Source organism: Anopheles moucheti, chromosome 3, assembly GCF_943734755.1.
Source record: "Anopheles moucheti chromosome 3, idAnoMoucSN_F20_07, whole genome shotgun sequence".
NCBI lineage: Eukaryota > Metazoa > Arthropoda > Insecta > Diptera > Culicidae > Anopheles > Anopheles moucheti.
The window spans coordinates 41631953-41648216 of NC_069141.1; the positions used below are offsets into that span (position 1 = coordinate 41631953).

The following is a 16264-nucleotide window of genomic DNA, read 5'->3' on the forward strand; positions in this document are numbered from 1 at the left end:
GCCTTGCAGCAAACAATCCAGCATGATGTCATCGATTGCACTGATGTGGAGCATATTTTAATCATTACTAAAGAAAACTATGCTACTTGCATTGGTAATTAATGTTACAATGAATTCATTACATATTAAATTGTGTGTGTGTTTTTTGCTGAAGTTCTTTTTCTAATTTGGCTTATTTTAGCAAATCAATGCAGCTGACATTTATCGCATATCTTGAACCTTTGCCATATCACTGAAAGGTAAGAGTGCATAAAGCTTAATTTCGCACAGCTAATTTCACAACGGATGAAATCACGCACAGCCTCCAGCTGGCGGCAGCATTCCAAAAAAGTAGCAAACGAAAGATGATTGACCTTAAGATCGACCCACAACGAGGCACTGCTAAACCGTACACGACTCCCACTTGGTATTTGAACGATCTCGACCGCGAGTCCAGCAAACCGTTGGCCACGTTAGTTCAAATCTCTCGCCGTGGCAGGGCGGGAAAATTTTGCGTGAATAATCTCCACCGGCAAAAGAGCGTGAGTGACGCTACGGCCACACATATTCACGGTCAAACGGTAGGAGTAGCTCGATCGTTCGAAAAATCGACGAACGGTGTTGTGCCTTTTACTCACCTTCGCTCGTGCGCTCTTTTTCTCGGGTGATTTTAAAGACACGCAACGACAACGCACCCTGACTCTCCGGCTGAAGTAAGGCTTCTTGCAAGGCACAAACTCCCACATTACGATCGTCGATCACCTCTTTGGGCAGCACTCTCTTGATCGACGATACGCAGCGCTGCCGAAGTCGCGGAGCACGAGAAACCCTCGAGATCAGTCTTGCTTGAGACTTGGAGTGAACTGGAAGTGTTTTCCCTCTAGTTTGTAGTGGAGCGGCCGTTAAAGAAAAAAAGAAAGGAAAAAAGGCAAAAGGCAGCAGAGTCTTGGGAAGAGCAAGAGCACCAAGTTGGCTAGTGTTGGAAGCTCCCTTCGGTACGGGTTGTGGAAAACGGGGAGCAACATTTGGCTGCCAAGCAAACTACACAAAGTGCAAAGGTGTGCGCGCGCGCGATTTGATGCTGAATCGTTTCGGTGCAGAAGGTGCAGACGGCATCGTGTTGAAAGTGCGCTCGTGCAAGTGATTGGCTGGTGAATTTTGGTGCGAATTTCTAAGAATCTTTGAAACAGTGCCGTTCACCCGTTCGAGCGAAAGGAAACGATTTTCTTCCGAGTTGTGTGGAAAAGTGATTACACGATTCTGATCAAAACAGCAGGTGAAGCGTAAGGTGCCCAGTGTCAAAGTGCCCCTGTGTGAGCTCGAAAAGCCATTAGGCAAGCGGATCGTGAAGCGTTAGCGTGTGCGTTTAAAGTTTGCTCGACGCTACTCTCGAGGTATTGCGGCATTGGAAAGTTGGAACACACATAGCGCTGTCGAGCAGGCAGGATCGATTCGATCGCTTTTTCTTTTCGCGGATACTGTGCCGTTTTGTGGATACAATATCGCCGTTGACTGGGCAGCTGCGGTAAAGCGTTTCGTGACCAGGAAGGAGGCAACGAATCAAACGAATCATCCCGGTTTCCTTCCCGTGTTGCCTTCGTTGATGGCAACGAGCAGCCATGGTGAAAAATGGTAAGTAATCGCAAATCGCGAGAGAAAAATCCGTCCGACCAGCGATCCAAAACCAAAAAGACGAAAAGCGGAGCACAAGACATAACAACAAAAAAATGGTGGCTCAATCGGTGGTCGGCTCATCATCAGCATCTTTGCTGCTGGCTGGTGGTTTAAAATGGCAGCCGAAGCAACGCTGGATGAACGTGAAAGATGAAGTATTGCCAAATGGTGCCAGTTGTTAGTTTGGATTTACTTCACAGTGTTGGGAAACACGAATTTACGACAAATAATGTGTGGTGGTGGTGGTGATAATAGAGCTCATTTTGTGTTGAACATTTTAGACGGACTGTGATATTAAAAGTCTCTAAGAACAGAATGTTAAGAAAACAAATAGGTATTTTAAAACAATAGGGTTATAAAATTGAAAAGCTTTCAAAATATGTTTAATCCACATTATTTTATGCTGATTCAACTTCAAAAGTGGAAAAGTGTTCAATTGAAAACCAAATTCACCACTCAGATGATTTTTTCGTTGTTCTGATATTCGTATTAAAGTAGCATAAACAATTCTCAATCATGAAATAATTGTTTTCATTATATCAGACAATGCCATGGACTTGCGAATTTGATTAATTTTTTTTTCGGTGCAGTTGTACTTGAATACCTGTTGTCCAGTTTCTTTCTGTTTCGCTGTCTCTCAATAGCCCGTGTGCTGCATTTCTGTGCAATTGTTTCACTCGTTCAGTGTGCCAAACGCCTTCGAGCGCAGAGCAGGAGGCCACTGGTTGTGCATTAATATTCAGCATTAGAAAGCATAAGAAACCATCCGCTTCATCATCCGTAGTGGCGTGTAATTCCGAAAATTACGTTCAAACGCTAACCTACATAGACGTCGACGTTGAAGATTGGCTCTCTTTCACGAAAAAAAAAACCCACCTCATCGTAGACAACAACAGCAAAAAAGCAACGATCACGAAAATATAAATTCCAACTCTCACTCACAATCTACGAAGCAGACAGGGACTTGCCGGGCAGTTGTATACTTTCTCCGTTACATACGAGTGATTTTTACGCTCAGATGTGTAGTGATGGTTTCTTACGCTGTGCACGAGGTTGAAGCAGCAACAAAGTGACCACCGATTGTGGCTGCCAGTGGCAAGTGCCATCCGATGTGCAACATGAAACACTTGCAAGGTGAAGCGGATCAAAGAATAGTCTTCTTAGGGCCGAGCGATCGATACAGTGACGCTCTCTATCTTAATATGATCTTTTACTTCATTTCAATTCGGTCAAACATCCACAAGCCCAGTGTAATCGACAACTATGGAGGGAGGGTAGAAGCACATGACCAGAGAATTAAGAAAAATCATTTTGAAATGGTTTCGTGCCCTGACGCCCTTTGCCTTTGCCAATGGCGGTGGTGGCAAATGTAGTGAACGTCAGTTGTCAATACACATCGGTAGCAAACGGAGCGGGGGGTTTCGCTAAGAGCGGCCAACTATAGACGGCTGACGACCGGACAGATGGACAGCTATCAGTGATGTACTGACGTGACCGGTTGTGTCTGATCCGTGCCATTTTGCGCATTCCACCGTGCGCAGCACCCCTCCCAGCGTTCCGAGAGCCCGAGAGCATTACCTTCCCGCCGGGCTGGGACATATCGGTGTTAAAAGGGGCAGTCCCGGTTGTCTCTGCATGTTCTGTGTGCATTTTGCCACCACCGTTTCGAAGCGATGGCTGGCGATGGTTTGTAGCACCGATGCAATGCTACCAGCGAGATGGCGTAGAAAAAAGGAATGGCTGAGCAATTTTTGCTAGCCTCGTGGAACATGCTGCACTTTTGTTTTTTTTTTTGCCGCTCCCATTTGGTGCGGTGCATGGTTCTAGCAAATTGGAAACATTGTAGTAATGTCTCGCCCCAGGGTCAGATAGATAGGAAACCAAGTTAAAAACCCACCACCGGCAGTACATGGACAATTATAAGGGGTGTTTGTGAACATCTTTCTGGGTTCCGTTTTCCGGCAGAGCTAAAATTTTTCTTATCTCGTCGCGGACGGCAGCCTGTTGCGCGGGAAGCTGTGGGCTCGGTAATAATGGAAGCACATTTTTAAAACAACCGTGTCCTCCAGGCTCACACGATGTGTTGTCAATATCTGTTACAATTATGACAGGTTTGTGAGCTGCAAATGGGTCCAAGGGGCTCCTTGCAGAGATGCAAAATAAAGATATCAACCTAAGAAGGGTTTACACTAGCTCGAATTAATGGCCTGCAGGAGACAAAGCCTGGCTGGCTGGCTTTGGACAAAACTGGCACAGCATTCTTTGATACAAATTATCACCTCACAATCACAACGTGCGGTGCGTTGGACGTTTTCCCTTTTGCAAGCGAAGAGCTTGAAGGGAAGCGCGGCACTTGTGGCATGAAGTTAATTGTTATCGTATCGCAATTAGTTCTTAAGTGCGCTCGGAAGCTTTCGGCTGAGGCGGGATGTGTTGCACCGCGCACGGCAGAATAAAGCGACGCAACTTCCTACTGTAACCGACCACACGTTTGGCTAATTCGTTATTCGCTAATTAAACTATCAACGTTTCAACTCCTGCCAACGACCTGATGGCGCGAGCTGCCTTTGGTGGTCGGTGTTGAATTTCAACCCCTCTTTGCGCTAGAACGAACCACAGCAGCACACAGTGGTAGTAGCACAGGGCTGCAGAAGCTTTGTCGTGCAGCGGCGCGCTGCAGTAAATGACACGCGGAGACTGCAGCGGGCCTAGTGTGAGACGAACCACACTCTTGGTAGCGTCAATTATCTACAATTATCGACCAGTGCCTTTTTGTCTTCTTTCTATTAATTGTTTGCGCTACGAGATTGGCGCACACAAACTAGCGGTCATTAACATTCCACCTGTATGTTACGATTTTGTTGCTTGAATTCGTTGTTTGAGGCTTTTGGCAGCACGGAGATCGTAAATTGGCGCGGAGACCATAAATAGGATGCCATGTAAAGGAACTGTTCGAACAGCACATAAATTTACACTCAGCGGGAACAAGCCGGGAACGTAACGATCTAGGCAGATAATGATTTAAAGGTTATGTTGCACCATAACTTTCATCGGATGGAGCAAAGCCATCCAAGGCCATAATTGTTTTTTTTTTCACCGAAAAACCATCTCGACCACTGTATGTATTTCCCTCTCTCCAACGACACCTTATCCTGTGTTTTTTTTTTTTTGAAAACTCAAGCGACCCAAAAACCGGTTGCGAATTCGGCTGCGGAATGGTTGGCCAAAGATTCGAAAATAACCCAAACCAAACCACCCCGACGCAGCTGGAAATGTCAAAAGCATAATTTGTGGAACAGGTCTCCTTTTTGGAGAAGTCCGATCATGCATGTGGTTTAGCGATAGTGGTAGTGGTGTTCGGATCGACTCCTTCCGTTCGCTGAGCAAACCCACGGAAAGATCCATCGGCACCAAAAGGTCGGTCCGCTCGCGGTCCAAACTTTGCCGCAAATTCAAAAGCCGTCCCCACAAACGCAACCGCTTCTCGCGGTCGGAGAAAAACTAAAGTCAAGAAATAATATTTTTTAAAATGCATACACGACAACAAAACAAGCAGAACGGCGCTTCACGAAACCTTCGAAAGTCAGCCAACCGGAGCGGTGGAAACGAAAGCAGCAGCAAAAAGAAAAAACAGCACCCAAACAACACTGCCTCCGAAACGGATTTAGTCAAAATGTCGCACACGCGGCTTACGGCAGCGGTTGGCTTTAAATGTCATTGAAGTAGGCGTTGCGGGCAATGAAGTGGTTCTTGCAAAAACGGTGCGCTACGTGTGTAACGATCTTGGTGGTTGCTGCGACAAAAAAAAAGTCGATCGATCGCGCACGGTAAACCGAACGGCCTTGGAGATTGTTGTGCGGGTTTGCTTTTGTTTGTCGCAAAACCCCAACCGGACCCGAATCGAAAACGGCTTATGACGTGGCCTACCAACATCGAAAAGCACTCTACATTCGCGTAGGCTTGTGGATGTGGTTTGTGTGTCGAGTAGGAGTAGGTCTTAAGATTGTCATACGTACCGTACGGCCTTCACCGCCATGACGGGTGTGATTCGTTGCTTCCTCCGGAAGCTCCAACGCTAATTGTTTCTTGCTGTTGTAAAATTACGCCCGAGAGCTCGGGCCGCTGACCCGGGTTGCAAAACTGTTTGGAAAGCACGGAAGAACACCATCAGTGCGCGAACGAAACGGACGAAAAAACAACGTGAGTAGAAACCAGATTATCATACAGCTGGTGACATCACCGTCCGATCGCTCGCGACGTGGCTGTTTAGCGATCGTTTAGCGATCGATCGGGAAGCGGGGTAAAAGGGGGGTGCGAGCGTGGCCCGCCCAGGTTCAACAGAATCATTCCGTAAACCGGTTGACATCCTGAGTAGCGGGGCTTCTTCATTACGGCGGTTAGCACCCCGGACGATGCGAAAGATGTCATCAGATTTGAATGCCGCCTAGGTGACGAACCTCCAGTTTTCATCCAGCCGTAAAATCATACTGCCGCTGCCTGCAACGGATACGATGCGGCCGTTTGGCTGTTGGCGCTGCACGACCAGCAAAAAAAACCCCTAAGCCAGCGGGAGTTCTTCCGAGTGGGCAGAAGAGATGGAAACATTCGCTGCAGGGCTGACGGAATGATAACAGGTCGCATGACCACACACCAGGGTTTCACAGTGTGTGCCAGAATGTGCAGCCACCACGCATGTGCGGTTTAGCGGTTACATTCGATACGCCTGTTCATTGAGCGTTGGTGTACATTATTTTTTTTCATATTTTCGTTTCACAGCGCATTGAAATGAGAGTTTAACGAAAAAAAAAAAACATGAACAACAAGAACTGCACGCTAGAGTGATAATCACCGAGCCTAGACTAATTTATTGCCGATTTAAAGATGCAGATTCTGACTAGAGTCACCACCAGAGAGTACGGGTTTGCCCGTTTTCGCCTTTTAAAGGGAGACATGGTGAACGGTGTGCTCCCACCCTCTGGGCGTATGTAAATGGTTCTGATTGCAGTAACGCTCCCCTTCCTTACCACCGCTACATGCACGTTGCATGTTCTTAACCGATAATCGACTCCATCCAATCGATTGGCCGATCGATCGAAGAGGGCATCGTCATTATCGTCAATTCAATACAACTTTTGATGCCTTCGGGGCGAACGAAACGAACGCAAAAAATGCATTCACCGGCGCCTTGGCCATGATATCTCGTTCGTCGGGATCACAGCGACACAAGCGACGAACCGGTGTGTATCCTGCCCGGTAAACTTGTTTCATCACCACCAGAGGTCAAATCCTTTACCCCTTAGCACATCACGTTCAAAGAAAAGGAAGATAGGAGAAGAGCCTCACACCTTCATGCATTCGAAACTGTACCGTTCCGTTGAATGTGTGCGATGGAATGGCATGTTTTAGATGATTTGAATACCGCGTGGGCAGAAGCCTGCCAGTCACACCTTTCCAGATCGTTGCTGTGCGTTGGTTGGGTTTCATTAGCATTGACTTAGATTTTCATTACCACCAGCGCGGGTTAGAAGCCGCCACTGGTCGACTGTTTTACGCAACCATCCCAAAACAAACAACCACCCAGGCCGACCACCGGTACGTGTTGCGTGCGTGCGTTTGCGGCAGACGAATACAATATGTGCATTACGCGAAATGAGGTCATCCCCGTGCAGTTTGTCGATCTGGCGCATCTGATGTCGCACTGGCATCGAGTCGATCACATGGCGGCATTGGAGTTTCGAGTGCAAACATATCGCAACAACTCTCTTGCTGTTTTCTCCCTCTTTCGCACACTGGCCGAAGCTTCATTCGGATCTAATGCATCGCGGCTTGTCAATGTCAGTTTTGCCTCCGTTGCCACACGGTTGCGTTTGCGGTTTAGCGTTTGTTTTAGAACTTCGGTGGTGTTTGATTAGCTGCAGTCCGCTCCGAGAGTAAAAGTGTTCCCGGTGCGATACGGTGCGCCATCGATCTTCAAGGTGTCGCACCGTTTCCGATGCGGTGTGTACCGGTGATCGGTCGGTGCGGTGCGAATCCGGTCGGCTTTATTCAAGGCAGTTTAGCCGTCCCCTTCACTAGCAGGTTAAATGCGACGTAATTTTCTGCTTTTCGATTTTGAAAGTACCACCGTGGTGGCACTGCCAAGGGATTTTGACCACGTCCGTGAGCGGTAGGATTTATTATTTTCTGCCGTATATCCTTGGGTGAACAGTAAGTAAAAATGTGTTTCATGTCTGGTGCGCTTAGTCCAAATGCTAAAAGTCACCGAGCGGGCTGATGTCAATCGCATACGCTTTTAATTCTCCGTTTAGCCGAGCTCCACTACTGAAATGATCTATTTTATATGATAGCAATTACCCCTCCCAGCGAGGCGGCTCAATGATGAACGATGAGGCATTTGAAGGATATTCTTGACGGTAAGAAGTATTTAAAAAACCATCCCCCCGTGGTTAAGCTTCAACTGCCAATGTGACTCGAACACTAGCAGCGCTTGACCACGGACACGTCAGCGCAAACAAGGGCAATGAATAAGTGATACCTGCCGATATGGGCCGCCCGTTCATGGGGGTTGTGTGTGCGGTGGCTAGACTATGACAGAACGTTTGTCGGCGGGCGCCTCTAAGATGCACTTTACACCATTTTACTTTACCGCGAGCATAAGCAAATGTACGGCGGAGGTAAACAGTAGATTCATCTAGCACTCTGTCGGACATCGAACGTGGCGCGCAAGCGGCAGTGTGCGTCCAACAATATGCCGGGGCACGAAGCATCAATTTTGCTTTCGAGCTATTATTTACCGATCCGTCAAATGGCAACCGCAAGGCGCCCTTCTCAGAGCCCAAACACACACACGCATCTTCTCCCAAGATGTAAAACGGTGCGGCTCGGCGATGTAAATGGCGCGAATCCACAGCTTATAACTCATAATCGCTGCACATTTGTCGGTAAATGAGTGTTCATTTGCACTTTACCATCGTGCATGCACACGCTCCAAAGCCGATCGCTGTCCGGGCGATGCAATGCGCCACTTTGGATTATGCCAGTAGAGAACCGATAAGTTGGGCGAGCTGGTGGCGAGAACACGGCAAAGATCGTACGGGCGATTCACGTCGATATAAGGATCGCATACCGCAAAAGTCAGCCAGAAGCAGGTTGCCATTTATTTTACTTAGGATATCGATGAATTATGAACCAATCTTCACAGCACAGGACTGGCACCCGGTATGTTGGTCGAAGCGGAACTCCCTTTTAGCGGGCGGTCTGCAAAGAAATGCGTATAATGAAATTACTCTGCACTCCAACAAAGTAGAGACGCATGTACATACAGTGCGCAGCACAAGAGCTGGGTGATTTCTCATCTGAGGAATCGAGTGAAACGAGGTGACTTTGATTGATTGGACGCACAGCGTCTTTTGGGGAGCCGTCTCCACAAGAAATAGGACACCACATGCAAATGGAACATCCAAAACCACAGCCTCGCATCACAATCCGACGCAAATATCCATGACGCCGAAAGTAAGTCAACGACCAGTGCAACGCGTTTGATGCGTTTTTTTTAAATTCCTCCATCTCATCCGACCCAACCGACAGCACAGATCCAAATCCACAAAAATGTGGAGTAGGAGAATGTACTTTTTTCGGGGTTCGGCGGCTTTTTCCTACCTTACTACCCTTTTTTGATAGCGTGTAGAACGAGCGTTTGGTACGTTTGGTTAATTACATGCCTGGTACACACACCGTACAAGATCGTTGAATGCCCGGCCATAACGAACACTGGGGTCTTCTCACCCGTGCACCAACAAGCTCATCGTACCGATGAATTTTCGTTTCCATTTTTCAACTGCGCGCCACAAAATTGGTTTCCTTGGGAGATTTCCCCTGGGAGCTGGATAGGAAGGGAATCTCCCTACATTTCGTCTTCCTCTAATTAACTTTTGGTTTCTTCTCCTTTCTCGACGCTCCAACATTGTACCGGGAGTTTTTGGGAAGCAGGCGGCAAGGAGGGTGCGGGTGTGACGAAAGTTTTCCTCGTTTCCTCTGTTGCGGTGTTTTTTGCTGCACCAGTATCACGAAACGATGAATGTTGAACATTTCTGCTCGACATGGTTGACAAGCAGCACTCACATCAGCTTTGCCGCTTGAAGGTCGTTCGATTGATGGACATCTTTAATGAAATTGTCATTTGATAACTTTGTTGTGCTTGGACATTTTTCTTCCATGCTTTTGCGCCTGTCGGTCGACCTCTCGATCAACGTCACTGGCTGGACTCATTACAGCAGCGTACGGGCATTGATTTGCTAGAACACAGAACACACAATCTTTCCTGCTGCTGTTACTAATGACGCCACCTAAACGCCCGCTAACGATCTTTAATCGCCATGATCGATGATCGTATTAACCGGTCCGATCGAGGAATGCAGTTCGGTTTTTGTTGATGACGAGACACCGTCCCGAAGAGCTTATCTAATGCATTTCGAATAAAATTCAGCTCACTCGCAGCAAACGTGGAGCCACGCAAGGCGGTTGAGTGTTGGAAACGAACGAAAAAGTGTTACGCCGTTCCACCGAATGATGGATTGTGATTTCTTCGGTTTTCCAATTAATTGCCATTCGATTGATGTGCAATGAATTTCAAGCAGACCTAGATCTTAAACCTAAAGCTTACCGAAAGTGTAACGAGTGCGTGGTGGTGAGCTTGGGCAGCCGTAGCATCGTTTTGTCGTATAAACTCAACAATAGCATGGATGAAGGCAACAATCGTTAACATCATTATTAAAACGGCCACACTGTCGGACCGGTGACTGTTCACGTTTATATAGGTTTCCTTAATGAGCGACGAAGTAGTCGAAACCCAATTGACTGAGTCGTTTCCCCACTTTGGCTGTGATGACAAGTACGTTTGCTGCCACAGCGGTTGCTGTATTGCTGGACGACGGTTTTACCACAGGTTTGCATTGTCACCGGTCACCGGTCGGTACTTCGAGTAATTCGTTCTTCAAGACAAACAGTCAAAAAATCGGTTCCATGGTCGGCCGTATAAATCAAGCCCCAGCAATCGTAATTACGAATTGTTTTACTGATTGGTTGACAGTAAAGAGAACTTTAAGACGTCCCGATGTCCATTATTGACTCTCACCCCCGTGTTGGCTGCACCGGTTGACAGACGCGTAATCTTCCTCCCATTAGGGTCACGATGAAATTATAACTATCGCTCACGGTCGTCCTATCCACCTGCGTACACCCGCTCACACCCGAACGGTTCGAGGAAGTACCTTCACGAAACAAGGGAGAACCCAGTCAGAACCGTTCTGAGCGTAGCTTCTCCACTTATGTTTCTTCGCATCACATTCTCTCCCTCGCGTTCTTCATGTGGTAAAGGGCCACTGACGTTTCAGGCTAGACCGCAGCTTAAGCTACTAGCGAAGATGTTGGTGCTCGGTGTGATCGTTATGTCCATTATAGCCGTCATCATCGTCATCGCTGTCGACTGCAGCGCTTCAACGGCAACGCACTCGAAACTACCTCTTTCTGGGACTCTCCCCAAACCCTCTCCCCAAAACGATGTACATTCTGCGACGACTCCGATCACGCACTTCACGACCAGCGTTCGTCCACCCATACAGACGCTCGGCGGATAAAACGCGCGGGAGATAGGGCTTCATTACGATTGTATACGAGCGATCCACTCATTCTGGAGCGTCCATAATCATCAGCAGCTCAGCTGGCTAATTGGTTGTCAGAGCTGGTAGCTTCTGTATGCATGCAACCGGACACGGATTTCCGTGACTTGTCGTATGTGTCCTGGGCCGTTTCTGGCAGTACGTCAGAGAGTTAGAAAACGGAACACCGAGAGCCATCGGGCATTGATTGATGCTCTCGTTTTTGGAAGTGCCATTACGAAGCGGATCGGTTGATTGTTTATGCTCACTAAACTATCCCTCTGTTCGGTGGGGTATTTTTAGGAATTTGCCTTCCCTGTTGCTACCTTGTCCTATCGACCACTGCCCCAAGGTTCCCAGATTTTCCTGGTGAAGTCGTTAGAAGATTGTTCGACAGCTTAAGTGACGTTTCAGAACGATGGAACTCGGGTGCTTAGAATCGAAGAGTTGCTTTTACCCTTATTTGACAGCCTGTTGATGACTGATGGAGAGCCTTCGGACGGACTTGGTATGTGGCTGAGTGCGAGATTATGCACAAAAGTGTCTACTTTTAACGGTGTAGTTATTGATCAGGTGCCGAGCTGGTAACAGTGGAGTGGATCACTTTTGTAGCGAAGAAAAAAAAAAGCGCACACGTACATTTCTGAATCTAACCAGCGGAGAGATGCTGCGAAAATGAAGTCGTACCTCATTACATGACTCCTCGAGTCACTCCAGGCACTCCAACGGTATTTTTCGACGCGAGCTCACGCAGACCAGATAGCATTCAAGCCATTCCAGCACCGAAGTCACGTCAGAATGGCCTGGATGGTTTATTGTTTACCCATCGGCAAAGTAAAAACACGCCTCACTTGATACCAAAAGTCCCGTGTTTCCCACATACTTCCCGAGTCACCGTTCCCTATCTCACGGCACACACCGGGTGCCAATACGGAGGAGGTAAAATGGCGCCTGACTCATTTCCCGCCAATGGCATGGAATACATTGGGAGCAAAAAGAGCGATGCGGGGAAAAACAAAATCCCAAACTGATCGAACGTGTGTGTGAGCGCGCGTGAGGAAAAAAAAGGTCACGACCCACTTCAGCACACACATTGCGGTTAGTTACACTTACTTACCTGAAGGTAAACACTAACACACTGGCACGCATGACGCGTAATCGTCTCCTTTTGCGAACCAAAAGCTTAAATCGACCGAAGTGCGCACCGGTTCAAATCAATTAAATTCATTATGCAACAGGTTTATCGCCCGGGTGCGTGCATGTGTGCGGGGCAGCGCCAACAAGCAACAAGATGGCCGATAACGTGGGGTGGGGCAGTGGTGGATCAGCAGCTTCCTGCGGGTGCAAGCGGGCCTGGATGACAGGCTGGGTGATTGGATGACTTAAACGCATCTAACGGTATCCAGCAACCCCGTAGCACCCGATGGCAATGTAACCTGGAAACGCCAAGCCTACTTGTATCCCACCAAGGAATCTTCCGATGGGGAGAAGGTATGGAGCTAGTTGTCTTGCACTTGGCGTGCACTTTTAGCACGATAGGGTGACTAGCATTAACAGTTATTTGTAAGACATAATCAACGCCAACTATTATAAACGAGTCTGTTGCGTCGATTTCGGCCCGATTTGGCCGGTGATGGTGGTCCGCTGGTAGCGTGGTTGAACAGGCTAGACCGAACTGCACGCTGGTGTTTGGTTTTAGTTTGTCACAACAGCGAAACAAGCTCAAGCCGTACACGCCACAGCGGAGGTGCGTGACGAAGCAAACGGACATGATAAGGTAACATAAATCACTTCCAGTGGTGTAGTGGTCCCATACGTGGGGAGTTTATACGTGTTGGTGAGTTTCTTCAATGGGTGAAACACATTATGCGATTAATTTAAGACGATCATATTTGCATGTGAAATTATATGTTCGCGATGTGACCGTAAATGTACTCGATATTCAACATGGTGTTGATGTTGGTTAAAGTGATTGTTATGTAACTATTTCGTAAAAATTGATGTCGCTGATTAACTGGAACTATACACCTAAAATGGATCCAAATTATTTTTTTCATATTATAACAGTTTCAGCAACAAGTTATAATAAATTCTGTTAAAAAGAATGAGAGATTTTGGAGAAAGAGGTTGAATGAATTAAACTACTTACTAAATTAGTTACATGTGTGGGAAATGATGAAAATACCTTCTGCATGTGATGTCTAATCAACATTTTCCAATGATATCGATTAACCACAGTCAATCTGTTACTTGGGCATACGCCACTAGTTGCAATGCTTGCACTTGCACAACAGTACAACACGTGCACATCTCCTGCATGTGTGAGTGCATGTACAAGTCAACCGGTTAGGATGGAGGGGGATAGGCTAAGAAAGAAAAGGCATGGCGGATATTCACGTGATAACATTTTCACGAGCAATTAAGTACGGAACAAGTCTTGAGCTGGAGGCTTGCTGTTGGGCTGTTTTACATGCCGGCGGCTCAGGTTTCACGAACGATTCGTCTCGCCGAACGGTTCGGTGTTTTGCGGCTGCTACATGCGTGCTGGAGCGCACAAAGCCAAGCAACCAACGAGCCCGATGCCTGTAGCGCCAATAAGAAGCGAAGCCTAATGCTGTGCGTTGCTGTGGATGGTTTGAAGCTGTCCATTGAGGTTGAGCTGGGACCTGGGAGGTTTTTTTTTATTATTATTTTAATTCTGTTTTGCTCAACAGTGATATCGTTACACTAAACTATTTCTTCCCCAATTTCTCTACCAAGCGTGCTGCGCATTAAACCATTCGTGGTATTTAATGTGTTCGATTACCGCAGCTTCTCGCCAGCGCTCGAACAGATTAGGGCGCATTACGATCCTTTCTTCCCTCGTGCGGCGCGCATCGTATCGGTGTGTTGTGGTGGTTTTTGCTTCCTACCATTTGTTTTTTGTAACCGTTCGTACTTAGGCCTTTTCGACTGAGACTGCTTAAAACAGTTATGTTAATAGTCGTGCAAAGATACTTGAGCTCGTTTGAAGCCAAAGAACAAGTTTTAGTTTTTTGTTGCCGTTGTGGCGTTGCGGTGGCTTAACTTCATCGTGAGGCTTTCGATCCCTTCGGGCTCTCCTCGTTGCATTCCACCGGCTTTTATAGGCTGGGGCATGTGATGGGATTGATCGCACAGCGCTGTTGCGCCGTGTGCGGAACATTTTTAGAAAAGCCTAAGTACATGATCAAAACGTTGTTTTTTTTCTTCTCTAGCTTCATTCTCCGGCGGCCTGGTCTGCTTGCCGTTCGTTCAGTCAAGTGTATAGCAACACACTTCGTGAGCATTGATCGCCACGGTCAAGCATCGGGTGGGAAGGGCTTTCGTCCACGGGGCAACCAACAACATAATAGCGGACAGATTTTACCGTTCGTCCGATACGAGGCGGGGATGGATGGTGCAGCTCGCCATTCATGACCTTTGTGCCCTTTTGTGAAGGGGTTCGGTAGCATTCACGCCGAAGCAAAACCGATCGGATTGGAAACATCAATACGTTGATTAGAAAAAGGGCATTCCAATTATCACACAACGAGGAAAGGCAAAGAGAAGCTCACTCCCATCTGATTAGCCCTACTGGTTTTTCCTTTTTTCTGGAAGAAGCACATTAATATAAATTAATCTTGGGGCAGAACAGTTTTCAAAACATGGGAAACATTACTATTTACAACAAACTCTCCCGCTAGGCTAGTAGGAAGAAGCACATCATTCCTTGCTTTAAAATTCCGTTCTCAATACCGCACCGTGAAAGGTTGAACTAGAATGGCTTACTCTCAGCAAGGAGTTGTGTCGTAAAATTAAAATTTTATAGCTTCCCCCATGCAGCGCGCGTGGATGAAATGATGCGCTGGAAGCTGTCCGTTGAAAGGAGGGTAAGAAAATTCTTAACTCCCGACGATCCAGCCGCCCATAAACCTAGCTCGTAACGATTTAAATAGTGGCCTATCGCTTGTTTATATGCTTCCAGATAGAAGCTGCACTGCCCAGTGGTTCTATTTTTAATAGAGATGGAGCTGTGTGCGTGTGCGTGTGTGTGTATAAATTTTTGTCTAAATTTTCCCTGTCACAGTACTGCAAAAGAAGTGGCAGCTAGACGTGCATTCCTGCTGAGGAGATGGTTCCAAATTAATTAGATAACGATGATGGTATTTATCCTAAAAACTTTAGGCCAGTTCGACCCCACCGTGAAAGACTCGGTCGACAGCTTAGACGACGTGACGAGCCATCAACAGCGAGGTCATGCTGTTTTGGAAGAAGATGGTTTGGCGATTTCTCTGGGAAGCTCGTAAGCATACAATGGATCATTGTGCCATTTCCTAATGACTACAACTGGGAATGATTTGGACGCTTTTTTACTTCTTAAATCCTGTCATCAATTTAGTTACACGAGCTTATTGGTTGCGGTAACCACTGCGGTACTTGTGTAGATCGCTAATCAACAACGTAACGAACTGTTTAGAGTTCGGAACGATTTCGTCAAAAAAAAAGTTACCTTTTGTTTCTGTGGAGATGCTTTACGGTCTCCCCCATCTAAAACAAAAGACTTAAGCGACGAACCCCTTTTAAATTACCAAATTTCTGTGTAACTTGAAGTCGTTGTGGTAGTTTAAAACTTCTCTAAACAAACGCTTCCTTCTAATCAAATGGATTGTAAAATTTTCATTCACCTCAAGAAAGAAAGTGGCCTAGGTAAATGTAAACTTCATTACAAATCTAACCGTTCGCTTACTGCTTGATCGACTCCGTTCGTGAAAGCTGCTTCGAACCCCTCTGCGTCTGTGCAGATTATTATATGTAAATGAGAGTAACGCCTCGCTTTTGCACGGCGATCCAAGTTGGTAACTATAACCCACACCTAGCGCACTGGTGGGAAACTGGATTCCACCATCTGTGCGTCCGGGTCCGTTACGGCGCAGGTTCGAACCGACCAAATGAGA

At 47.0% G+C, this 16264-nt stretch overlaps 1 protein-coding gene across 1 annotated transcript in view; it reads left to right on the forward strand.

Moving 5' to 3' along the window:
• The first annotated feature begins 835 nt into the window (after positions 1-835).
• Positions 836-16264, forward strand: part of LOC128302695 (uncharacterized) — a 149033-nt gene continuing 133604 nt past the window's right edge. Inside the window, 1 exon segment of the mRNA XM_053039559.1 lies at positions 836-1611. Coding sequence (XP_052895519.1) covers positions 1609-1611 — 3 coding nt within the window. The 5' untranslated portion in view covers positions 836-1608.